The sequence below is a fragment of the Nelumbo lutea genome, chromosome 4 (assembly GCF_056320005.1).
Source record: "Nelumbo lutea isolate HS-2025 chromosome 4, American lotus-T2T, whole genome shotgun sequence".
Lineage (NCBI taxonomy): Eukaryota > Viridiplantae > Streptophyta > Magnoliopsida > Proteales > Nelumbonaceae > Nelumbo > Nelumbo lutea.
In genome coordinates, this window is record NC_142687.1 from 84,644 (window position 1) to 112,257 (window position 27,614).

At 44.4% G+C, this 27,614-nt stretch overlaps 1 protein-coding gene across 6 annotated transcripts in view; it reads right to left on the bottom strand.

Moving 5' to 3' along the window:
- Nucleotides 1-869: 869 nt before the first annotated feature.
- LOC148853271 (uncharacterized) overlaps nucleotides 870-27,614 on the bottom strand; it is a 76,279-nt gene continuing 49,534 nt past the window's right edge. For all 6 annotated transcript variants that reach the window (XM_088984691.1, XM_088984690.1, XM_088984693.1 and 3 more), the window contains 2 exons: nucleotides 2,425-2,795; nucleotides 870-1,359 (listed from right to left, as the gene is read on the bottom strand). In XM_088984691.1, the coding sequence (XP_088840817.1) occupies nucleotides 1,041-1,359; nucleotides 2,425-2,795 (690 nt within the window). In that variant the 3' untranslated portion in view covers nucleotides 870-1,040. The remainder of the gene's footprint in view (nucleotides 1,360-2,424; nucleotides 2,796-27,614) is intronic.

Here is a 27,614-nt window from a genome sequence, read left to right on the forward strand (position 1 = left end):
TTTGTTTTTGAAGCATTGATCATGATATTTTACAATTTCTCTATTTTCTGCAGTTTCTATTAAATTTCTATAACTTTTGCTTTTCTTTGTAACTTTTGTTGATTTTCTTCATTTTCTGTTTTTATATAACTTTGGGATTATTGTTCTGCAATTTCTGTTTTTTATTTTTTTATTTTTGGAAAAAGGTAATGTAATTTATTCAGCACATAAAAGAGAGTTACATCAAGACCCAACATAAAAGAGAGTTATTCTGCATTTCTGCAATTTCTGTTTTTTATTTTTTTTGCAGCTTCTGTTTTCTTTTTTGTATTTTCTATATTTTTTTTTTGTAAATTCTATCATTTTCCTTCATCTTCTATGCTATTATTTTATAGTTTTTGTTATATTATTCTGTAATTTCCGGGTTTTCTTTGTATATTATTTTTTTTGTAAATTATATAATTTCTGTTAAGTTTTGCATTTCTGCGATTTATTCTATATTCTGTCTCATTTAATGAATTAAAAGATTAATGGGCTGGGTTGGGTACTTGGGTCAAGGCAGGTTTGGATTGAACCCGACCCATTTAATTTTATATATGGGTCATTAACAGGTTGGTGGGTTAGAATCGTTAGATGAGTTCGGTTGAAGCTCAACACAAACCCATCCAACTGCCACCCTACTGCCTACTGGTAGTTGCCAACGAGCTGGAACTAATGCATTCAATGATTCAAATGACGTTACTCATGGATAAAGCTGAAGGTGGATTTGGCAGCTCCCTTAATAAAGTGAAAAATAAGTCTGTTTTCCAGATCCATATTGACGTTTTCGGTTACTACAAATAGATATCTGGACACACGTTAAAAACAGGCCATTTTGTAGATGTTCTTCGTATTCCCAGAGTATAATTTTTTTTCATTACTTATGGCCCATCATGGCTTTGCTTTTACTGTTTGAAAAACACCGACGAACTGCAGTTCCTTTACATATAAAGAGCTCATCTGATAAAATAAAAATAGGTGCATAATGGGACAGAAAATGTAGAAGTTAGCTCGGTACATTTTTAGGCCAATTTGTGCAACCCAATGTGCAGATCAGAAGATATGGAAATGAGAAGTGGGATGGAATGGTGCCAAACTGCTTTAAAAACTCTCTTCTGGTGTGCTTTTATTGATTGAGAAGGTCTTTGAGCATTGTACCTGATATCAAAGATATGGATCATGGGGTCTGCTGAGCCAGATGTGATGTATAAACCATCAGGAGACCAAGACTGATTTATTAGGGCAGATTGTGATTCACTATTTTCTTGCTTCCATCCAAATGCATGAATCTCAGTCTGCCTCAACCTGATATCAAACAACCGAAGCTGCTTCTCGGGAGCCCTGCAGATAGGCAAAAGCAATGCATATGTGAAAACATCCATGCAGTGACAACATAGTAGAACAATAGGTGTAATTTGTGCATAAACATTTTATGTGCCAATTTGATGGCAAATTAGCAGAGCAAAAGGTTGACAAACACAAAACTGAAGCCTCCCACTGCAACTAACTAATTGAACCTCTTATGACTTCGAGCCTGAAACAAAACCAAGAGCAGGGAAATGGCAAAATTTGTAGCAGCATCCTATGTATGACAGTTTTAACTGGAACAAAGAAACAAATTAGTGATTAAATTCATATAGGCTAAGGGCTGTCAATGGACTCCTAAAGCCCGACACCTGATTTGACTACAAATCCAATTATCCCAGATTTGGATGTTAGAACTCACATCCAATTAATAATCAGATCAGATATGGATTTAACTCCATCCAGTCCAATTAAAATCCACATTCACTATATATAAGATATTATGTACAATTACATAAAGGGTATAAATGATATATTTAATATTTTATATATATATATATATTTATTTATACATGTATAAGTAAAAAATAACTAGGTTTTCTAAAATTCTTTTAATTTCTTATCATTTTAAATAAGATGGATGTGGATTAAGTTCAAATCCAATCTGAGTCCAACATTTCGGATTTCAGATTGGATTTGGATCCAGGGGTTGATGATTGAATCAGATGTGTACCAGATCAATCAATTCTGATCTGTTAACAACTCTAGGTGAATAGGTTGAGCTTGTTCCACATCCATGCATATCATGTTTACAGGTCAATATCATTTCTGAAGCTACTTCTGTGCAACTGCAACACATCAACATTGTTATCTAGGAAGGACTAGTTCGATAGGTGAAATGAAGCAACTCAATCACAGGTTCTCAGTTCTCTTAAATTCTTTTCTGAATTGTGTATTGTTGCAGACTAACAAAACAAAATCTCCGTTGTGTAGTAAATGGCATGACTAACAGAAAAAATATTTGTGAGCATAAAAGTATACGTATGAAAAAGTCAAGTCGATAAAAATAAGGCTCCTGTAGCAAATTCTTTAGTTCCTCACCCTGTTTGCACCATGAATAGGTTGAAGTCCAACGGATTGGGCAACACACTCATGCATTTACTTTCTATTTGATGCTTGAAATCAGCTCTTCCAGCTAGCAAATCAAATCCAATGATTCTCTTGTCTGCACCAACGGACATTACAATCTGCTTTTGCTGCATGCCAGCAACTCCCATGACAGCTGAAGAATGCAGATTCCTGTGTAAGGCCTTTGGTTTCCATAAGTTTTCACCAGTTTTCTCATTCCAAAGTATCACAGCATGATCACTTCCACCAGTTGCGAAACATAAATCAACCCATGGCATGAAAACTATGCTATTGATAATTCCCTTAAGATGAGGCTTTTCTTCCAAGAAGGTTACTCTCTTCCTCTGTCCATAATCAAAAACAAAAACAGAGGCAATATTCTCCACATGAGTATTGTCATGGACATGAAAGACATGAACTTACTGACATTGTTTTTTTTTTTTTTGTAAAATGGAAGCATATCAGAAAAACTATGCATTTTGCAGGCCTCAAATTATTACAATGTTTAGGACTTGTATTCCTTTGAGAGTTGAGCAGACACCTACTTTATGTAGATGTGCCGAGGACATGGCAGGAAACGATGTCAGATACAGAATTTAAACTAAAAATTGAAGTATCTGATACAATAAGGCATCCTTGTACAGGTATCCTGGTGAAAAATGCAACTGAGCTATAATTCATATAAATGTTTGAGATAAAAAGGCTATCTGAGTCAATGAAATATATCATATAATGAAATACCAAATAACAGCTTCTGTCCACATCATTTATGAGAAAACAGCTGGTAATTGCAATGTCAAGTGCAGAAGCAGAGTATGAAGCTATGGCACATGGTGTGAAACCTTGTATGGTTGAATTCACTGCTTCATGAGCTTGGGTTCCTTGTACAGGACCTAAAAAATTTGTATCGTTATTGTAAGGTACCATTAGAACTGCTCATGGTTCTACTCAATACTATAAAGAGAAATTCAACTGAAGTTAATCACTGCTACAGTTGTAAATGATGGAACGGATTATCAGTTGTGGGTCATTAATTAGGAAGCTAGGCATGATTGACATCTTTTCAACTTCTTTAGGGGGGGGTTGTCAGGTCTGGGTCTTCTCAATACTGGTATTTTAGCAAGCACAATCTGATTATCCAGTCTTATCCTCTCTCCTATTGAGAAATCTAGTATTTTAGTAAAAAATTTGGACATTCATTCAGCTCAACCTCAAGGTCCAATGAAGGTCTATAATTCTGCTGAATCTCAAAGTTCAAATAAGGCCCTCCACCCACAACTCCCTAACATGTCCATAATCTCCTTTTTCACCACTCTCCAACATGCTTTATAAAAAGAAATATTAAACCCATATGGACCAGGAGCCTTCTCCCCCTTGATTTTCTTTACCTCCTCTCTAAATTCTTCCTCTTTGCCAGTCCCCTACCCCTCTTTCTTTTCCTATTAAGTAAGTTTGGTGTCATCCGATTCCCCCCAAATTTAAGGCTTTTTGTTGGGAAGTGGTCTATGGGAAGATTAACACATTGGACTACTTGCAAAAGAAAAGGCCTTTCTTGTGTATTTCCCCAAGTAGTGTACTCTTTGCAAATCTGATGGTGAATCTTGTTACCATTTACTAATTTCTTGTTTCTTTGCTGCAGATATTTGGGATTGGTTTTTCTCTCTGTTTGGGTGCAGGTGGAACATGCCAATGGAGATTAAGTCACTGTTTGACCCTTCTACCTTTGCTTGGCCAAAAAGAAGGGGAAGAATAATGTGGAGATGCACTAGAGCAACAGTGATTTGGACCTTATGGGAAGAAAGAAATGCAAGAAGCTTTCAAGAAAAGGAGGAACTGTTTGCATTGGCTATTAACTTTGGATTTATTTAGACAGTTCTCCTTTGATGATATTTGGAGGAACTGGTTTTCAGTGGCATCTAGTTTAGTGCAAAAAATTAAAACAAGGTTGGTGTGGGCACCTCCTCTTGAAGGTTCTCTGAAATTAAACTTTGATGGGAGTAGTCAAGGCAACCCAGGGTCCTTTGGGAATTGGAGTCATAAGAGATAAGGGTTTATACTAGCACTTTATTTAGGACTGATGGAGGTTGGACACTCTTTAAAGGCTGAACTGTTTGCAGTTTTACAAGGTGTTCAGATTGCAAAATACATGAATTTGGAGAACCTGGTGATTAAAGGGGACTCAAAGGTGGTGGTAGGTTGGCTAAGAAATCCAGACTCAGTGATTTGGTGTTGTAGAATGAAATGAAGAAGTTCCATTGGTTAACACAACAGATGAACCTGAGTATACAATAGGAGGGAAGGGAGGCAAATGCATTGGCTGATTCTTTAGCAAAGCAAGGGCTAATTAGGGATCAGTTGTATTGGGCACATTTGTAATTACTGTGCTAGCTTTGATTTAATAGTGAGGCTGCATTTCACACCTCCCTTTGGGGTGCTTGTAACAGTGTCTATCATTATTTATCTCGATGAAATTTAATGATCTTTTACTTATTAAAAAAAAACAGATTAGTGAAATATGTGTTTAATATATTTTTATTTAGAAAATATATTCTTCCTCCAGACCTTCCACTCATCCCCAATCCTATCAAACTCCATATTCCCTTGGAAACAACTTCTGCTCATCAATTATTCTATCACCTTTTCCAAACCTAACAATAGTGTTTCTCTTTCTCGACCTCTTACCAAGGTCCGAAAAGAAATATTCTTATCCCCTTCTGTCAACCACAAGGCCCTTGATTTTTGTCTCCAAGCCATCTCCTAAAAGTGAAACATTCTCTCTAACTCCACTCCTAACCCTTCCCTCTCCTCTCTCCAGACCCCGACAAATTTTTTTGACCAGTAATCAAAGGTGATGAAGGATGATTTGGCCCGACCTCATAGTTATGCGACACATGGAAAAAGCAACAGCTCGGCACAAAAGCAAGCCTAAGGCGTTTTCACCAAGAGGAGAAACCAGCGGACCGAGCTCCCTACTAGGGGCCCGAACTCACCCTTGGCCCCAAACTGGAAAGAAATCCACTGGCCTGCCTTGCAATAGTTCAGGACATACCTCGCCGAACTGACCTACATGGTAATAGCTCGGGGTACACCTCGCCGAACTGACCTGCCTTGCAACAGTTCGGGACATACCTCCGAACTCAAGACTTCGCCTCGCTCACCACTCCACACCTTCAGGGCACCAAAACCAAACAAACCGTACTATGCCTGACACTGAGGAAGTCCGTTCCCAAGGGCGCCGCACCTGACTGGCTTGGGATCTGACGCTTGATGGCCGCACTCTAAACGGCCACCTGCCACCGCCACCTGACACTGCCATCTCCAGTTAGAGAGACGGTTAGGCAGTGACGGTTCTGTCCCAGCAGAAAGGATGACGGCCGAATTGACAGACGTAAGGGTAATCATACCCGACCTGACAAGGGCCTTGGAGTGAGTGCGCGAAGTGATTATAAGAGCCCCTTGCCCCCGACGAACAAGGTATGTGAACTTTGCGCCATCTGGTCTACACTTTGCCTTTGAGAGATTACTGACTTGAGCTTCGGAGTTATCACACCGGGTTCCCCCCGGAGTTCTCTCATTTTTCCCGTTTTAGGCTCCCCGACGCTCCAGCCCAGAGGCGAGTTCGTTGACAGCTAAGACCGACCGGATTGCGCACCATCAATTGGCGCCGTCTGTGGGAAAGCTTCTAAAAGCCTCCCTCTAAATCTCTTCTACCTACCCTTCTTTCAAAAACTCCAACACTGAAATGGCCTCCTCCAGCGGTGCCGGACGTGGAACCGAAACAGCCACTACCGGAGAGCAACTTCATGCTCCGGCGGTGTGCATTGGGCAGTTCACCATCCCCCTTTCAGTGGATGGGATCCCAAGCTTGAATGTGCCACACATGGTGGCACCTCTCCCACTCCCCATCGAAACGAACTTCGCAGGCAATGCAGGCCCGCCAAAACCAGATAGATGATCTGATGCAATGCATGCGGGCAATGCAGGCCCAAATGTAGCAATTCCAACAACACCAACTCCAGCAACACCAGGTGTTGCACCACCTCTCCCAACACCATTATCAACAACAATTCCCTCAGCTACCCTTGAACTAGTCGCTCCCCCCCGGCGCCCTGTTTCAAAGCCGGTCAAGGCCTCCCCCCAAGGTGGACGACCTCACCAAGGAGAGGATTCCTGATCGCAGAACCCCCCTAACAGTCAGGCCTCTTCCCCGGGTCGAAAGCCAAGAAAGATCACACTAGCCTCGCAACCCGCGGGTGGGTCAAGAACCTCGCCAACAAAGTCACCTCGGCGCTCCAAGCCCGAGTTCCCACTCACGGAGAACCGCTTCAGCGCCTTAGTAGCAGGCCAGCAATCCGGGCCCATCGAGCTCGGCAACACAGAGGCAAGCAGCGCCAGCACCAGGCCCAATCAAAGAAGGCGCCGGCGAAGTCGCCGAACTGCTACCCGCGTGCTACCCAAGCTCAGAGGCAAGGAAGAAACGAGCTCGGGCGAGGTAAAAACCACCCCCATTCTCTCAGTTCCTTCCCCCCTTTCAGCAGAACTTTTGGCAGTCCCCTTGCCTAGAGATTTCAAACTCCCTCCTCTGGACAAGTATGATGGGTCCTTTGACCCCAACGACCACGTAGACGCGTTTCAGTCGCAAATGCACCTCGCTGGGGCAAGCAAGTCGTGCATGTGCGTGGCCTTCACCACCACCTTCAGAGGGGTGGTCCGCACCTAGTACCGGAACCTAGCTTCTGGGTCCATAAAAAGCTGGCCCCAGTTCGTGCAGATCTTCACTACGCACTTTGTTACCAGCAAAAGGTGTCCGAAAACCGAGGAAAGTATCTTTGGGGTGATCCAAAGAGAGGGAGAACCCATCCGGCGCTACATCAAACGGTTCAATGAAGCATGTTTGCAGATCCCTCGGTTAGACCCCGCGGTATAGCTCGCTGCGGCCAAAAGAGGAGTGACTCATAAAGAGCTCAAATGGCACATGGTAGCCAACCAGCCAGCAACCATGGCCGACTTCCTCAAGCTCGCGGACAAGTTTATGAGAACAGAAGAAGAGATCAACTAGAGAAACGAAGGCGGGGTTGAAAAAAGAAAAAGAGAAGGCGAGCCCTCCAACCCCGACGACAGAAGAGGCCACAACCGAGAGGTGAAGCAAAGCCAGCCGCCCCGAGCTCCCTTAGCAGTTCGGACGGATTACACGCCATTAACACAAGGCGGACCGAGATCCTGATGACGATCAAGGACGCCCCTTACGTAAAGTGGCCACCTCGCCTGAAGAGCAACCCCAACGAGAGGAACAAATATTTATATTGTAGTTTTCATAAAAATCACGGTCATAGCACCGAGCAATGTAATAATCTCCACGACGAGATAGGACTCATCCGTCACGGGTACTTTAGAAATTTTGTACATTATGACAATAGTAATAAAACAGGTCGGCAAGGGGAACACGGGAAGGATGTCCCCGAGTCGAGCAACAGACCGGCCGAAACCTTGCAGCGACCTTCCCTAGAAGAAAGGCCAATCCGAGGAACCATCCACGTGATAGTGGGCGGTTCGGTGGTGGCAGGATGCACTTTGGCGGCAGCAAGGACGTCAGTTCACGAAGCAGCCCGAGAGGAGCAGAACCCTCCCAAGAGGCCGAAGAAGGAAGAACCGATCTTTTTTACAAAAGACGACACGCGAGGTGTTCATTACCCCCACGATGACGTGCTCATCATAAAGCTAAGGATCAACGACTTCGAAGTCCGGCGCGTACTGGTAGACTCAGGTAGTTCGGCGGACATACTATTCAAATCGGCGTTCGACCAGTTGCAGTTGCAAAAAAGCGATTTGAAACCCGCTCACACTCCTCTGGTAGGCTTCAGCGGAGAGGAAGTCAGGCCCTTGGGAAAAATAACAGTACCTGTGGAAGTCGGCACAACGCCATAATAGGGCGACCAATTACGCATATTCTGCGTGCAGTGGTCTCCACCTATTATCTGGCAATGAAATTCCCCACGGACTTCGGTGTGGGGGTAGCGCGGGGCGACCAACTTGAGTCCCGCAAGTGCTATGTTGCCGCCCTGAAGGGAAAAACAAAGGCAACCGACGATCTCGAACTAGAGCGACTTGCGGAGCAGGGCGAGGAACGAGCTTCGCCCACTGAAGAAACAGTCGCCGTCCCGGCCTTGGCAACAGATCCGGCGAACATTTTTGCATGGTCTGTGGCAGATATGCCCGGTATTGACCCCGACCTTATAACTCACAAGCTTAACACTGACCCTGTAGTCAAACCCATTAGACAGAAGAAATGCAACTTAGCCCCGGAGCGCTGGAGGGCGATCAACGAAGTAGAAAAGCTCCTCGCAACGGACTTCATAAGGGAAGTTCATTACCCGAGCTAGGTAGCCAACCCAATGCTGGTGAAAAAAGCCAACAACAAGTGGTGCATGTGCGTCGACTACACCGACCTGAACCGAGCTTGCCCAAAAGACTGCTTCCCCCTACCCCGAATTGACCGCCTAGTGGACGCGACCTCGGGACACGAGCTGCTAAGCTTCCTGGACACCTACTCAGGCTACAACCAAATTAAGATAGACAAGTCCAACCAAGAAAAAACCAGCTTCATTACCGAGTTCGGCCTGTACCATTACAAGGTCATGCCCTTCGGGCTAAAGAATGCTGGTGCGACCTTTCAAAGACTTGTAAATAAACTTTTTCGGCCTTTAGTTGGCACGAAAATCGAATGTTATGTAGACGACATGGTCGTCAAAACACAGTTTTCGCGAGAATTAATAAAAGACTTGGATTTTGTCTTCCAAATTCTGCGTCAGTATAACATGAGACTAAACCCAAACAAGTGTGTCTTCGGTGTCACCTCGGGTAAGTTCCTAGGGTACATTGTCAACCGGCGCGGCATTGAGGCCAACCCAGACAAAATAAAGGCCATCATTGATATGAGACCACCTCGGAAAGTAAAAGAAGTTCAAAGGCTAAACGGCTGCATAGCCGCTCTGAGCCGCTTCATGTCCAAGTCGGCAGACCGTTGCCTGCCTTTCTTCAAGGCAATCAAAGGCAAAGGGTTCGAATGGACCCGAGATTGCCAACTCGCGTTCGACGAGCTAAAGACTTACCTCGCCACCATACCAACCTTAGCCAGACCCTTGGAAGGTGAGGTATTAGAACTGTACCTCTCGGCGAGCGACGAAGTGGTCAGTTCGGTATTAGTAAAACAAGTAGATCGGGTCCAGCGGCCCGTCTATTATGTTAGTAAAATTCTGCAGGGAGCAGAAACAAGGTACCCGCAGATAGAAAAAATTGCCTTCGCACTAGTGATATCAGCTCGGAAACTCCGCCCGTACTTCCAAGCTCACACCGTCGTTGTCTTAACCGACAAACCCCTAAGACAAGTTTTGCTGAAGCCCGAGGTCTCCGGTAGGCTGACGAAATGGGCCATCGAACTCAGCGAGTACGATCTCCAGTACAAACCCCGGACCGCAATTAAGGCCCAAGCTTTGGCAGATTTTATCGCCGAGTGCACTTTCAGCCACGAAGCCCTACAGGTCGAGCCCGAGGTCCCCAGTTCGGGCGAACCCGGAGCTCCCGAGCCAATAAAGTCAGAACCCCGTGAAGTAGCAGCCAGTGTGGCATCTCTCCTGGTTAGGCGAAACGCGAACTGGGATGAGGAGCCCTGGATCCTTCACGTGGATGGTTCCTCGAACCAGCAAGGCAGCGGGGCTAGAATAGTCTAATGCGGCCCGGGCGACACAAAATTAGAATACACACTATGCTTTGAGTTCGCGGCATCCAACAACGAGGCAGAGTACGAAGCACAGATAGGCGGGCTGAACCTAGCGCGAAAGGTAAAGGCAAAGCACTTGGTCATCTGCTTCGATTCCCTGCTCGTGGTCAACCAAGTTACGGGCAAGTATGAAGCATGCGAGCTCTCCATGATCGCATATTTGGCGAAAGTAAAAGAGGCCCTGCTCAACTTCCAGTCACACTTCATCAAGCAAATCCCGAGGTCAGAAAACACTGAGGCCGACGCTCTGTCCCGGTTAGCCAGCACAAGTCACAACAACATGAGAACCGTGTACATAGAGGATTTACCTCGGCCTAGTATTCTCGGGGTGGGGGGGGTGGGGGGTGGGGGGTGGGGGGGGGACAGAGGAGGTCGCTCCCGTCATCGAAACAGAGCCGAGCTGGATCGACCCACTCGCGAGCTTCTTGATAGACAGAACCCTCCCTGCAGAATGCAATGCGGCCAAGACGGTGCAGCGCCAGGCAGCCAAATACGTCATAATAGATGAACGGTTATACCGACAGTCCTACACGCTCCCCTACTTGCGTTGCCTGCGATCTGCCGAAGCCGATTTCGTACTCCGCGACACTGACGAAGGCCTGTGCGGCGGACACTTGGGGGGCAGAGCACTCGCCCAAAAAGCACTTCGACAAGGATACTACTGGCCAACGATGAAGGTAGAAGCTGTCGAGCTCGTCAGAAAATGCGACAAGTGTCAGAAACACGCCAATATCCACCATCAGCCTGCTTCCGACCTCAAATACCTCGCCAGCCCGTGGCTCTTTGCACAATGGGGCATCGACCTCCTGGGACCATTCCCGCCAGCAACAGGCGGAAGAAAATTCTTAGTTGTTGTAGTAGATTACTTCACGAAGTGGATAGAAGCCGAACCTCTGGCAATTGTTACAGACCGAAACATACAGAACTTCTTTTGGAAGAAAATAATATGTCGTTTCGGGTTACCTCGGATACTAATTTCCGACAACGGCAAGTAGTTCGAGGATATCAAGTTCCAAGAGTGGTGCCAGAGCATGGGGATTCAGCAAAACTTCACATCAGTCGCGCACCCGCAGGCAAATGGTCAGACGGAAGTAATGAACAGAGCCATCCTGCGCGGACTGAAAGCACGTCTGGATCGTGCTAAGGGACTGTGGGCCAAAGAGCTACCAAGTGTCTTGTGGCTCACCGAACTACAGAAAAAACCGCCACGGGAGAAACCCCCTTCAACCTCACCTACGGCACTGAAGCAGTTATCCTGGCGAAAATAGAAGTACCAACATTGCGACTAGAAACATACGACGATCGGACAAACGAAGATGAGTTACATACCAACCTTGACCTACTGGACGAGGTAAGGGACCTCGCGCACATCCAGACAGCGGCCTACCAGCAGCAGGTAGCTCGCTACTACAATGCTAAAGCGACGAAGCTTCCGAGTTGGCGACCTAGTCCTTCGTAAGATTATGGTGCCTGAACCCGGCGTGGGCAAACTTGGACCAAACTGGGAAGGGCCCTATAAAGTAAAGAGAGCGCTCGGGGGGGCATATGAGCTCGAAACCTTGGAAGGCAAACTAGTACCTCGAGCGTGGAACATCGTGAACTTAAGGCGATACTACCTATAAACCGCCAAGCGAAGTGGACGAAATCGCTATTAGGTCCTATGGGCCACGATGCGGAGCCAAGAGGAACCTCGGCGTAAACAAGCAAAGAAAAGTCGGGCATATTATCAGCTTGACAAAAAAAAAAACCAGTTCGCTGCAAAAAGCCTTCGCGGCAAAACAGGTCGCGGAAGTACAAAAACCCGAACAAGTGGCATATTATCAGTTCGACAAAGAATCAGTTTGGGAAAAAGGAACATGGGCAAAAAGATTTATCTATTCCGTTGCAAGAAACAGTACATTGGCCATCAGAAGGCACTTCAACAACACCCGAAGGCCCTGCCTCTCCTTTAGAGTCCGGCTCGCCATCGGCAGCATTGGCCATCTCCTGAGTTATACGTGAAGTGGATATGGCACTAACATCGAGGTCGGGGTACGTGTTCCGGATCATCCACCGACTCAACTTGAACCCCCTTCAGTAAGAATCCACCATCAGATCGTCAAAACGCGGAGAGGCAATGTAGTCTTCAACGACCTTCTTCTTGGCATCTTCAATGCCTTGGGAAAAAATCTGCGTTTTCTCCCTGATGTCCTCCTGAAGATATTCGACTTGATGCTGCAAATCCAACTTCAAGTCCGCCATGTGCTTGACAACGACTCCCATGGCCTCGGCATCACGCTGAGACCTCGCCTGCCTAGCCATTGCGACGCGAGCAGCCTCTTCGGCAGCATAAGCGGCCGACTCAGCAGCTCGGGTATTCGCCTCTGCAGCACGGAAAGCCTCTTCAGCAGCATGGGCGACAACCTCAGTAGCTCGCGCCTGTCGCGAGCTCCTCTCCACTTGGGCTGCTAAGGCATGAATTGAAGAATTCACCTACCAAAAGAAACAAATGAGCAATGACAGCAAAAGCGACAGAAAATGAAAAAGGCAGACGAAATCTGACTTACCACCATAGCATGTTTTACGGCGCGGTAGGCGACCTGGTTCAAAGGAAGATCGGTCCACGCCGCGATCTCCTCAGGGAAAGTAGCCTCCCTACTCTTCTGAAGAGCATAGTCCGGCGTCAACACGCTCCTAAACTCCCCTTGAGCTCCCGAGCCTGAGGGCCCAGCTCGCGTATGAGCGGACCCAGAGTGAGCAGGAGCACCCGTATGAGTAGTCTCAGCGTAAGGCCCCCCGGTAGTTTCATACATCGGCGGAGTCACCTCAGGCTCCCTCAGCAGATCCTCCGGCGTGTGGCCTGGAACTTGAGGCTCCTCATCCGGGGGCAGCTCGGTACGAGTTCGCTTGGCGACCCGCTTCTTCCTCTTCATGCCCTGGAACAGGCGCCCCCCACGAGTTCTCTCCGCATCCATCACAACTGTAGAAACGAGTTCGACATCAGAAAAAATGAAGGAAAAAAGAAAGAAATCGCAGAACTAGAAACCTACCCGAACTCAAACCGGCCGCAATAAGCTTGGCCTCCGTCAAGTACTCATGACACTTTAAACCTTGCCGTGCCCATTTCCGGAGGCCCTTCACCGTCTCTTTGTCATGAGTGACACCAGAATCAGGAGCAGCCTCACCCCACCCGGTCTGAAAGGGCCATCCTTGCGCACTTCGCACGCCGAAGTAGTCCCGCTTCCATGCCGGGACCTTATTAGGAAGATCGTGCAGAAGCTTAAAGCCCGGGCGAGGAGAAAGGTAATACACTCGTCTTCCCCCAGGAAGAGAACCCGCTTGTCTCTTAAGCATCAAGATGGAGGAGAATATCTCCAAGTCTAAAGGGAAATTCTGCTCGCAGAAAAGGGAGACTGTCCCCACTAGGTTCCGAATAGAGTTCGAGTGAAGTTGGCCAATGGTAACGCCAAAGTGGTTTATGACTTTGGCTAAAAGGGGGTGGAAAGGCAGTCGTAGCCCCGCGGCGAGCTGCTCTCGAAAAATCACGATCCCGTCAGGACCGTGTTCCCAAGGAAAACTACCCGAGGGAATGAAATATGTATACCCCCCAGGCATATTGTAAGACACGAGTATAGATTGGAGCCCCTCGGGCGTCATGGTTGAGGGACCAAACCTATCTAGCATCCGACCTCGGCGAGAGGTAGACGCCAAACTGCCCGAAACTGCTCGGCCTATGGGTTCATAGTCATCCTCAAGTTCCACCTCGGGATCACTAAGGCAGTCGGGGGATACGGCTCGGTTTGTAGAACCTACATCAGTCCTACTTGAAGAGTCGTCTAAGCTATCAAAGCTAGACATCAAGGAAAATAGGTGGGTTCAGGAAGGTAATCACCGGAAGAAAGTTTTGAAGGCTCCGGAGACAGGAACAAGCCAAAAAAACCTTAGAGGCTAAGTAACCAGCCGAGACGCGAGCTGAAAAACTTGGACGCGAGTTGAAAAGTTGGACGCGAGCTCAATAGGCAAACTGCAGAAGTGACAAATCGACTGGGGTCCCCCACTATTTATAGCTACAGTAACCAAGAATCAACCGTGCAGATCAAAGACGATCCGGTGGCCCATATTCGCGCTGACAGCACGTCCCCTAAGGTCGAGGCGTGATTAACGCACGTCTTTCCAAAAAGAGCGAAACGTCAGCGCACGTCTTTTGAAACCGACGTCGCGCCGGCGTACGTCTTTCCGAAACTAACCGCACCGCACGTCCCCCTGCAACTGACAAAAACCGCCAACGCACGTCCCTTCAGAATGACAGAGGCGCGCTTTCTTTAAATTTAAATGACCCACTGTCACGTCCCAACGGCACGAATTTTTGAAATTTAAAACGCGCGCTGTCACGACCATCAACATTCATGAGCAGTAGGCACGTTTCCTGCCTTCTTGGAACCGAAGAACCCTGGCAAATGCAACTCGCGCAGTCAAGATTCGAACGACGGGACAAATCCACTTACCACCTTGCAAAACTCCCCGCACCAGGGCAAGACCCTTGGCGCGAGGAGTGGGGGGCAATTGATGAAGGATGATTTGGCCCGACCTCATAGTTATGCGACACGTGGCAAAAGCAACAGCTCAACAGAAAAGCAAGCCTAAGGCGTTTTCACCAAGAGGAGAAACCAGTGGACCGAGCTCCCTACTAGGGGCCCGAACACACCCTTGGCCCCAAACCGGAAAGAAATCCACTGGCCTGCCTTGCAACAGTTCGGGACGTACCTCCGAACTCAAGACTTCACCTCGCTCACCACTCCACACCTTCAGGGCACCAAAACCAAACAAACCGTACTATGCCTGACACTGAGGAAGTCCGTTCCCAAGGGCGCCGCACCTGATTGGCTTGGGATCTGATGCTTGATGGCCGCACTCTAAACGGCCACCTGCCACCGCCACTTGACACCGCCATCTCCAGTTAGAGAGACGGTTAGGCAGTGACGGTTCTATCCCAGCAGAAAGGACGACGACCGAATTGACAGACATAAGGGTAATCATACCCGACCTGACAAGGGCCTCGGAGCGAGTGCGCGAAGTGATTATAAGAGCCCCTTGCCCCCGGCGAACAGGGTATGTGAGCTTTGCGCCATCTGGTCTACACTTTGCCTTTGAGAGATTACTGACTTGAGCTTCGGAGTTATCACATCGGGTTCCCCCCGGAGTTCTCTCATTTTTCCCGTTTCAGGCTCCCCGACTCTCCAGCTCAGAGGCGAGTTCGTTGACAACTAAGACCGACCAGATTGCGCACCATCAAAAGGTATTTCATTTCATTAAGAGAAAAGAGATTACAGATTCATAATAGATTAGATAAAAAAGAAATACAACCTTTTCCAATTTACAGAGATTATCCCAAATCTGCCTAGAATAGTTGATCCCTATGTGCCCCTTGCTTTGCCAACTTATCAGCCATCCCATTTGCTGTTCTCTTAACCCATTTGAAACTTGCCTCTAGATCCTTAGCTAAGCTCTTTATTTCTCTTATTAGATGTCTGAACTTCCACACTCCTGGATTGTTATCATCCATCCATGAAATTACTAATTTTCAATCACCTTCTATATCTAAGTTCTTAAAACCCCTTTGTTTTGCTAGTTTCAGGGCTTGAAGGCTGATATTTCTGCTCTTACCAAATCCCCTACTCCTATCTGTCTTGAGAGTAGTGTTACCACTTTCCCTGCTTCATCCTTGAACACTCCTATTTCTGACAAACCAGGATTACCCAAGGAGCTTCCATTAAAATTAAGTTTTAGTCTGTCTGATTGAGGCGGTTTCCAGTCCAGAACTACTCTTTCTTTCATAGCTGCTGAATTGGCCACTTCAAACCAGGCTCTGATAATATCACCTACTGCCACCAATTTGAAAGCTTCCAAAGATTTTGCCCACATTGTTGTTTTGGTCTTTACTCTTTCAACAATATCCTCCAAGTTCCTTGCCTTGTCTTGAACAGTCTTTCATTTCTTTCCTCCCATAGAGTCCAAATTGTAGCTGCCCTTGCTGTCTTCCATAGTAATCTTCCTCTCTTTTTTTCTTGCCTGAAGAAAGCTGGACTAAAAAGATTTGCACAGTCCCGTAGAGGGTCCCACCTGCAACCAAATAGAGAAGAGATGCACGAACAAACAGAAAATGAAAAAGAGCAGGATAGTAGTAAGTGGTAAGAAGTTTCACCATTTGCCTTGCATAAAATGCACATGTGAGGGGAAAGACATTTATTTGGCCTTCTTCCTTGGAGAACATCACAGGTATTTATCTTTCCCCAAGTAAACTCCCCATCAGAAGGCTTGGACTTTTTGGGGAATAGACTAACTCCAATTTTCTTTCGCAGGAAAGTTACCTCCCCTCCCAGAGTCTAAGGAAACTAGAGTGTCAAAAAAAGAAGCGTGTTAGAATGCTCGAGTCAGGGGTATTTTGGTCATTCTGGTGTATCTTATTGAAAGTGAAATGTCTATTGTATCTGAGTTTAAGTTATGTGTCCCATCTTCTATGAGGGACAACATTGTCTTTCTTGTAACTTAGTTTTATGAATAAAAGTCAAGTGGGTTGGCTAGGAGTGGGTGACTTCCACTTTTCTCTCTTCTAGTCTGGCCGAACATTCTTCTCCTTCTTTCTCTTTTCTTTCTTCTTCCTTCTTCTCTGCTTTAACCTAGAATGAACTAGGGTTTATTCACATGGTATCAAAGCTGTAAGGTCGTATCCTTATTTTTTTCTTGTTGCTGTTCTCTTTCTGGGTTTGCCGCCAGATTTCACAGTTGTCTTCTTCATTTTTGATTAACCTGAGTGGAGGTTCGATAAGGGGCTGAAAAGGAGCTGTCATTTTGTGGGTCTGGAGGTGAGAATGCCTCCAGTCGTTGCTGTGGTGGTCGTTGAAGTGGTATACTAAACCCTCTATTCAGTATCAAAAAGGGTTGAATGTGGACAGGTATGAACACTACTGTTGTTTGTCCAAGTAAGGGACTGTAAATGTTTTCTTGTTGCTTCAGAAGTTGGTTGTGGTGATGCTTGGTGTGACTGATATGCATTTCAGTCGTATTCCTTTGCATTCCTCTTCATATGTATGTTGAAAAAAGAGTTGTCGACTGCTGAGGTTCACAACAGCAGTAGTTTGGTGGTGGTTGTGTCGTGGTGATTGGTGGTAGTGGTGGTTGGGTCCTAGACCTTGTGTGTAATCAGTTCTGCAGTGTGCAACCCAAGTGTTTGATGTGAAGACTGAGTGATTTAAGTCTTAATGTGTGGTGGTGAATGGTTTTGCAGTATGCAGCCCAAGTGTTTGATGTGAAGACTGAGTGATTTCAGCCTTAGTGTGTGGTGTGCAATGTGTATTTAAAGCTGGGATTGGTGGTGCTATAAGTGAGATAAGCCGTGTGAAAGAGTGTGTGGTTGTATAAGTGTTCCGTAGATGGGAATGACAACAAAACCAACATCATGCTTTCTTCAGATTATATAAGTGTTCAAATGACAACCATCAAGTTGAATGGTGAGAACTATGTACCATGGGCAAAATCTGTGGAGGTGTTCTTGAAGGCCAAGAGGAAAGCAAAACATGTGAGGGAGGAGAAACCTTTAATTCTCCTGGGTTCAGTAATTGGGAACAATATGATGCACAGATAATGACATGGCTTTGGAACAGCATAGAACCAAAGATTAGTGTGAACTTCCTGTTCCTAGATACAGCCAAATAGATCTGGGATCATGCTAAAAAGTTGTACTCTGGACAAGACAACACAACTAGGGTATATCAGTTGTACCAAGAGTACTTCAATTTGAAGCAAGGAAGACAAAGCTTAGAGGAGTACTATGCAAGTTCGAGTCTTCGACAAAGAGAAGAGAGACGAATGAACCCTAGCTTTGTCTTCGTCGTAGATTCGTTGACGGTCGGCTGCCGTCGTTGACTGTTACCACTCGCCCGTCGGACATCGGACAGAGGAGAGGACAGAGATACTCAAGTCTCGACAAAGGACAGAGAAGAGATACTCAAAGATCTTCCTTCAACCTTCGTCATCGTCGCCTTTCTGCTGTTCTCTAGCAACCTTGATTAACTTCTCTTCCTTGTCGAACATTGACACCCGTAAGTTTCGATTCGGTTTCTTTTCCCAAACCTGTTTTATCTTCAATCATTTTGTTTTGAAGTGATTACAACTTATTAAATCTCATGGTTGTCAATTTCATCAAACTTTTTCAACATATTCAGTCACAGAGATTTAAGGCCTCGACCATCGAAGGAACTACCTCCCATTTCGCCAACTTAGTGTTAAGTCAACCTTTAAGCTGCTTCTATATCTTCTCTATATCCTGTTGGATACAAGAGAGTTCCTAATTTTTTAGTAGTACATGAAAATTTTAATTAAAATAAATAGAGAGAAGATGGGGAATTCGGGGATACGGGTCTCCGACGGGGAATTCATCCTCGTCGGGGTCGGGGATCGAGGGGGGATTCCTTTCCCTGCCGGGGATTGGGGACGGGGATGGGGGGTGATTTGGGGGTCAGGGTCGGGGATGGGGAATGTAATCCTCGCCCCAAACCCGCCCCGTTGCCATTCCTACTTGCTTTCTCTCCTTTCTTCTACTTTCTACCTTTTCATAGTCTATTCCACAATGTATTTCTCTAATTCACACGGTTTTTTCTTTCTCTTCTTTCCTTTTCCATTTTTCTTGCTCTTATGCACCTCCTTCTCTTTTGGAATTTCATTCTCTTTCTCTCCCCTTTACTCCCCTTTAGACATCCCTCCACTTCTACCTACTCTTGTTTTTGAAATTTATCTGACTCTTACCCCCTGTTCAAAACAGTCTTATCTCCAGTTTCTTCTTGTCTCATCTCAGACGACTCAGTCATTGTGGCACTCTGAGCTTGGGCAAGGACCGGATCTGCAAAGCACTCCAATCTGTCCAGCTTTGCCATTTCGCCCAATAACTTCTTCCTTTGACTTACATTCCCAAACGTTGTTTTGCTCCAAACTATGATTTCCTCCCTTAAGAATTGCAACTTAACAAAGCTAGCTGAACCTTCCACTTGAAAGCTCCTCCGTTTCTCCTCTATAGATTCCAAAAAAGTTGGATGGCCCAACCACATATTCCTAAATCTAAACGGTTTAGGCCCTTCAAGTCTCACAAAATCTCTCAACACCACTGGTTTGTGATTTGAACATATCAAGACAAGAGTTTTTTTCCATCAAATCCACAAACATCTCCTCCCACTCCCCATTCACAAGAAAGCTATCCAGCCTTCTAAGATTTGATGGGTCCTGACCATTAGATCAAGTGAATTTAGATCCCACCAACCCAGGTTTAACCAAAGCATTCCTTCTAATGAACTCTCCATATCTCCTCATCGCTATTGGCACTCTTTTATCTCTCTCTCCTTTCATCTCCCCCACTCTTCTTGTAACATTGAAATCCCCCTCCCCAGCATCAAAGGTACCACTTCCACCTGATGAAAGTTCTCCAATTCCTCCCAAAGCTGCTCTCTATCACTGTCCAAATTAGGATAAAAAACAATTGATACCATCACCCTTGCCTTAGGATAAAAAACACCCAATTTTTCTCAGCACCCATAAGTTCCAAATAATTAACAACCCACCTGACAAGCATTTTGATTCCAGCACCACCGCTCCACCGTTCACCCCCCAAACTTCATTGATGATCTTCCAATCAACATCTTCCAATTGTCTTTCCTGCAATAATAACATTTCCACTTCTTACCACCTCTCTCCTTCTTGGATCTCTCAAACCCCTTATATTCCATTTACGCCCTCATTTCCACTTCCTCCACCCTTTTGCCCTTAAAATTCTCAGCTCCCGTACTCCCATTTGTCTTCCTCCCCCTTCTATCTTTTGCCTGAACTACTACATAATTCTTCACCCTTCCTACCCCTCTCCTCCAATGCCCTGAAAGACTTCCTTGCAAACTCCTCACTCCCTAAGAAACCGGCCCTAGAGTTTTACTCACTTCCACCTCTGTCTCAACAACATTTTCCAATCAAATCCTCTATTCACAGCATGTGTCTCATCCACCTCCACTTCCACAAGGTCCTCTTGCTCCTTTTTACCCTCCTCTCCTTCAATTGGCTTGGTGCAGGACTTTGGTTACCTTATATAAACACTTGTGCTCTTGACCCTTCCAGCCTTTACCCCTCCATCAGCCCCTACTCTAGTTCTCCTTTTTCCTCACTTATAGCCTTTAACCTTTTTTCTCTTCTCCATTCAAAACTAATTCTTTCCTTTCCCACCCTCAAGCACTTCCTCTTCTCTCCCAAATGCCTCCCCCCCTTTCTCTTTTCCTCCTTCTGCCATCACCACACCAACACCTCTATCCTCCTCCCTTCTTCTTCCAACTCCAACAGCTGTTCTGCCTTTGCTTCCCCTGCTTCCTTTGTAAAATCAATCCCTCCTTCCCTCCTTCCCCCTGATTGTACTTGTAACATCCTTGTACAAGGAACTTACCTGATTTTTCGAGTTCTAAATCATTTTCTCATAATGTAGATACTTGATTTCTCCTTTACCAATTACATTCACCTTATTGGGAAATGGTAAATTCTTGGGACAGGCTTGGTATATAAGTTAGGGCCTTTAAATTGCAAATGCATCATTTTTCTAGGAATTGGCAGTAAAAGCTTTCATTACCTATGTAAAGAAATCATCATCCACCAGTATGCACAATCCCAAAATATCTAACCATATGTTTTTTTTTTTTTGTCAGCAGAACATATATTTTATTATATTTGATTAAAGATGTGGTTAGTACAGCTTGGTGACAGAATATCATCCCCCAATTTCAAACCCAAGTTACATAGAAGCCCAAAACAGTTGCTGACTCATAACCCATTGTTTGGCAAGGGAATAAATAAGCTAACCCATTTCCACTACTTCTTACCCACTTAAATTCAGCTTCTATATCCTTTGCAATCTTTTCTATTTTCCAAGGAAGCAGAGAGAAGAGAGAAGGAAGAAGAGAAGAGAAGAGAAGAGGAGAAAAGTGAGAGAGCCAAAAAGCTTGCTGGCGGCGCCAACTATTCTATTTATATATTAGGTGACCGTACATAACACAAAAGAAAGTAAATGGACCAAAGTACCCCTGCGGTACATAGCTTAGATATTACACCACTCCCCCTCAAGTTGGGGTGCAGATATCAATCATCCCCAACTTGTCACAAAGATCATAATGCTGCAAGGAATTTAATCCTTTGGTAAAGACATCTGCAAGTTGCTCTTTAGTGCTGACATATTGAGTGCACACTTCTCCCTTCTCTAGTTTCTCCCTAATAAAGTGTTTATCTACCTCAATATGCTTGGTTCTATCATGGAGCACCGGATTAGATGCAATATTGATAGCAGCCTTATTATCACAGTAGAGTGACATAGGACCATCAAGAGGAAAACCCGATTCTCCTAGCAGATTTTTAATCCACAAGAGTTCAGCAACACCATGAGCCATGGCCCTGTACTCTGCTTTTGCACTAGACTTGGCAACCACATTCTGTTTCTTACTTCTCCAAGTAACAAGATTTCCACCTACAAAGGTACAATAACTACTAGTGGATTTCCTGCCATACATTGAGCCAGCCCAATCGCAATCAATATAAACTTCAACTTTCATATGCCCATGCTTCTTAAAGACGAGACCAGTCCTAGAGAATTTTTTTTAGGTACTTGAGAACTCGGTATGCCACCTCAAGATGTGCAGCCTTGAGAGCATTGCATCAACTAACCAAGAACTCCCACAACATACACAATATTAGGCCTAGTCATAGATAAGTAGAAAAGTCTTCCAACAAGCCTTTGGTACTGTTTTGCATCTTTTATGGGCTCATCATTGCAGTCCCCTAGTTTGTGGTTCACATCAATAAGAGTGTCAGCTGGTTTGGCACCCAGCTTCCCTGTATATTTCAAAAGGTCTAGGGTATACTTTGGGAGATGAAGATACCCTGTTGAGAGCAGGCAACCTCAATTCCAAGTAATGTAATGGTACTAGATGCTTCCCTTCAAACTATGTGGCCAAGAACTTCTTCAACCTCTGTATCTCTGAGACCTAATCACTAGTAATAACTATGTCATCTACATAGACTATCAAAGCTGCAGTTTTCCCTTGTTCCTTCTTTAGAAAGAGTGTGTGGTCAGCTTAACACTGCCTAAAACCCATCTGTTGTACTGCTTGGTGGAATCTACTAAACCAGGCCATAGGAGATTGTTTCAACCCATATAGAAATTTCTTCAATTTGCAAACTTTCTAGTCACTACCTTCAGTACAGAAACCGGGTGGTTGATTCATGTACACTTCCTCCTCCAAATCACCATTCGAGAGGGCATTTTAATGTCTAACTGGTGAAGTTCCCAATCCAAACTTGTTACTAGAGAGAGGATCCAAATAGAGTTCATCTTTGGTACATGAGCAAAGGTTTCTGCATAATCAACCATGTACACCTAAGTAAAGCCTTTTGCAAACGGGTGAGCCTTGTATCTCTCAACTATGCCATCTGCCTTGTGTTTCACTGAAAACACCCATTTGCAACCCCACTGGTTCCTTTCCTTCAAGAAGATTTACCAATTCCAATGTGCCATTCTTATGTAAGGCATTAACCTCCTCCTTCATAGCATCAGTCCATTCAGAAACTAATAAAGCCTCTGCAACACTCTTAGGAAGGGGAACACTATCAATGGCTAAAAGGAAAGCACAAAAAGCGGGTGAAATATTCTCATAGGATAAAAAGTGAGCCATACTGACACCTTTCCTCTTTGCAATGGGAAGATATAGATCATAATTTAAAGTACCAATATCAATAGGTTCAAGGGTATCAACTAGAATGATGGTACTTGGATGGGGTGAGGGATCTACCCCTGAGAGTCCAATGACATTGGTTGCATAGCTTTAGGTTATTCCACAACTACTGAACTTTGTTGGCCTTGACTTTCATAATGCTGTATACGGAAGACACAAAATGGAGGAAGAGGATGTAATAGAGCTTGTGTCAGTTTCTCCTCAACCTTACTCTCCCCCTGAGGAGAAACAAGAAAATAGGGAGCATTCTCAAAGAACAAGACATCCATGGACAAAATATTTTCTAGAGATGGGGTCAAAATAGTGGTAACCCTTCTGAGAAAGGGGATAACCAAGGAAAATACAGACAATAGCTTTGAGATCAAGCTAACCTCGGGTGGGAGAGAGATCATGAACAAAGCACTTGCAACCAAAGACACACATGAGTATGGGAAATAGAGGGGCCTTTGGGAAAAGGAGCTCATGTGGAGTCCTATATTCCAAATAATCGAGTTGGCATACGATTGACAACATATGTTGAGGTCAGTACAACATCCATCCAAAATCTTTTTGAGACATTCATTTGCAAGAGTAATCCCTGAGCAACTTCCTGTAGGTGGTGTTTTTTCCTTTTTGCAACCCCACTTTGTTGAGGGGTTCTAGCACGGTGAAGGGAGCCACAAGAAGCAAAAAAGTTAGTTAGATCACTATGGAAATATTCCTTCGCATTGTCTGATTAGAAGACTTGGATCTCAATTTGGAAATGGGTATAGATCATGCATTAAAAGTCTTTCACCAATTTAGGAACTTCTTCTCTAGAGTGCATAGGGTAGACCCAAGTGTACCAATAAAAATCATCAATAAATAAAATGAAGTACTTATAGCCATTCTTAGTTGGAATATTAACATGGCCCAAACATCAGAATACACAAGATAAAAGGGAAGATATGATCTTTCATTACGTAAAGGAAATGAAGTTTTACAATGCTTACTCAACTGACACACTTGACATTGAAAATCACTAACTAACATAAACTTAAATAGTTCTGCAATAAATGCTTCAAAGACCCAAAAGACATATGGCCTAAACGATGGTGCCACAACCTGACTCGACTCTTATTTAACTGGCTCGAGGACTTCGAAACCACAAGACCAACTTTATTCTCCAGCATATAGAGGCCATCAACCATGTTCCCCCTACCAATCATCTTCCCGGAGGACAACTCTTGAAAAAACACAAGAATGTTGGAGAAAGGTTACTAAACAATTTCATGCATGTGTAATATTGATAACAAACAACAAATTAATAGGCAATCTTGGAACCGGAAAAACATCTGAAAGTAGAAGACCAAAGGGCAATCTTGGAAATGGGTTGACTTACTAGTCATATAGTTCGAGGCATTGAAATCAATAATCTATGGGGATTCCAAAGTGCTAGAGGCTACATGGAAAGCAGAGGCAGAGTTACCTAAGGAGGACGAAAAAGAAGTCGAAGGAGTAGTCCCAGTATCCGTATGTCTAAGAGCCCTCTCATATTGATCCAAATCATCATGGAAGGAGTTAATAATATCGTCCTTGAGATCAAAACTGGGGGGAGGGGGATCTTTAGATGAATTCACTGTTGAATTACTATACTGTGAATCATGAGCTAATAAGTTGGCAAAGGTATACTTCTTCTGATTTGGGTTCCTATTTTGATCCTGTGCTGACTTCTTGTTCAACACTTGTGCCTATTTTGTCTTTCCATTCAACTCCCAACAAATTTCAAGAGTGTGCTAGGGCATAGACTCCCCCTCAAGAGCATTCATAGCTGATTTCCTACTTTTCTCTTACTGAACTAGGGCATAGATTTCTTGGATAGACAAAAGGTTCTTGCTGCTTAGAATCTGCACTCTAATGGACTCATACATTGGATAGAGGCCCAATGGGAAAGCAAAAACACGTTGCTGAGACACAAGTTTTTTATAAGCTTTGGCATCTTTTTTACTTTCCCACTTAATGCTCTACTAGGAACCATCTCTTTCCAGACTGAAGTTAGGGCTGAATAATAGGCAGATGAACTTCTCTCACCTTGCTTACATGTTGAAGATTCAGCTTGTAATTGATAAATTTTGGCATAATGCCTTTGCTCTGAATATGTTGCTTTTGCCTATTCCCATATTTCTTTAGCTGTCTCAGCCCACATGAAATTATGTTTAACTGAAGGTAACATGGTTGTCAGAAGCAATAACATAATCATACAGTTCTCTTGGTCCCACTTGTCATATTCAGCAGTCCCCGATCTAGGTTCCTTTACCTTCCCAGTGATATACCTCGCCTTTCCCCTAGCTGTAATATAAAATTGCATCTCCTTGGACCAAGCCAAGTAGTTCCTACCATCCAAGGGAGTGATAGTCATAGGGAAATTTAAAGTATCATGACCATCATTCAGTCCAACCTGGTTAGATGTTAGTTCAAAATGCTACAGAATCTTCAGTAGCCATATATAATGACTCTAGAGTGAACAATGGCCTGTTATCTTTCAGTCCACACACAGTGATTACAACCACCCCCACTCCCTAGAGATTTTTATGCATGTAAAAACATATTCACACACAACAGCTGCTATCACACACATGTACAAGTCTGTCCGACCTTTCCAAGGCCAATACAAGCGACAAACGCATCAACAAAAGTTACTGCAGTACCCTGCCAATTGAACTAGGTCACCCATGACCTACAAAGGTTTCAAAACCTTATAATTTTGGATCTACAGATCCACGCAGAAGCGTCAAATACCCTTACACCATTTGGCCAATGCAGAACTCATCCTGTCCTTGGACTTACTGCCAACAACCAAGGCTACAAACAATTTAGTTCTTGGTCCAGTTCAGTCCGAGCAAATTCTTTGAAGGTTTCAACCCAAAAATAATAACGGAATAGAAAAAATAATCACCAACCTCTAGGAAAAGCTTCAATTGACCATCCACTGTTCTCTGATGTTGTCTTTCTTGGATTACAGTCGAGTTCTGAGTAGAGAGAGAGGGGTCAAAGTGTTCTCAGACCTGGGACGTGTTTGTTTCTTCCATTCTTAGTCTAGGGAAAAAGAAGATGTGCTACGATCAGAGAAGAATAGATTCAGAGAGCAATGTCCTGCTCTAATACCATGTTTTCTAAGAAAGAAGAGAAGAGAGAAGGAAGAAGAGAAGGGAAGATGAGAAAATAGAGAAAAAATTGTGGGAGAGCCAAAAAGCTTGTTGGTGGTGCTATGGTGGTTGTACATAACACAAAAGAAAGTAAATGGACCAAAGTACCCCTGCAGTATATAGCTTAGAACTGTACCAGACCGGTTGAACCATGACCTGGGACCTTGGCCAGTTCAATCATGCCACAATAACCGCACTTGGACAAAAATCGGCTGATTGGACGGTTTAACCAGAAAATTGATGAATTGATCCCAGTTTTGTGAAACTACTCGGGTCCTTAAACAATTGAAATTTTAAAATACGTTTGGTAAGCCTTGAACCCATGACCTTTTATTTCTATATATTGCTTAATTACCATTAGCCCACCTCTTTACTTATTTTAATTAACGAGTCTTCATTGTACATATTATTTGATTATACATGTATTTTAAAGAAAATGTAAATTAAGAAATGTTGAAATAATTGTTTTTATGTTGTTAGGGTCTGTTTGGCTGATTAAAGTTTTATTTTTTTTACTTTTTTTTTATTTTAATCTGTTATTGTAACTTTACTTAGTAGAGGCACAAGGGTCATTTCCCTTCTTATTTTTTCGCCCTATATATTATAATGAAGCTGGCACCGCCAGCACTGTTCTATTGCCTCTAATCCTTCTTCTTTCTTCTCTTCTCTCCTCTTCTGCTGTAATCTTCAATCAGATTTACTGTCAAGATGGTATCAGAGCATGGCCATTGAATCTGGGCGATCAAGTGTCTTCTCCAAGCTGCTGAATCTGGGCGGAAAAAAGGAGTAAATCTGGGCTGATCGAATCAGATCTGCAACTGGTACCGCCCCTTTTTCCTGTTTTTCTTTCTTCCCTTGGTCGTGTACCGAGGAAAACGAATGAATCTGAACCACTGAATGTTGGCAGACCCTTGTGAGGTTTTTTACCTCTGTTTTGGATCGTGTGATCCTGTACCTGTGAAAGGTGGCTGTAGGTCACGTATGACCTGTTTTCTCTACTTGTTGGCTTGATGTCTTGTGTGTAAGGATCTCCCCTTGTGATTAATGCTTGTAGACCTTCTGGAAAACTAGTGGGCTGGGACTGTTATTCCGTACAGGTCTGAAAATCAGATCTGTCATATATTTTTTTGGAAATTGGTGCTGGTCTTTTGCACAAATTAAGTCAAAAGACTGAAGTGTGTGAGGAATGATCACTTGTTGTGTGTGAAGCCTTTTGTTTTGATATAAGGAGGGATCCTAAGTTGAGGTTTTAGATAAAAAAATTCTGTGTTGACCATGTCGTCTGAGAATTCTGCTACTTCAGGGATTCTTGGAAGTCAAAATGGAGTGAGTGGGGGAATGGATATGAGTTTCCCCATGGCTGTTATTCCCTTTGATGGTCTGTATTACCTTGAATGGTTCAGGGGAATAAAACTCTACATCACTGCTAGGGGAAAAATA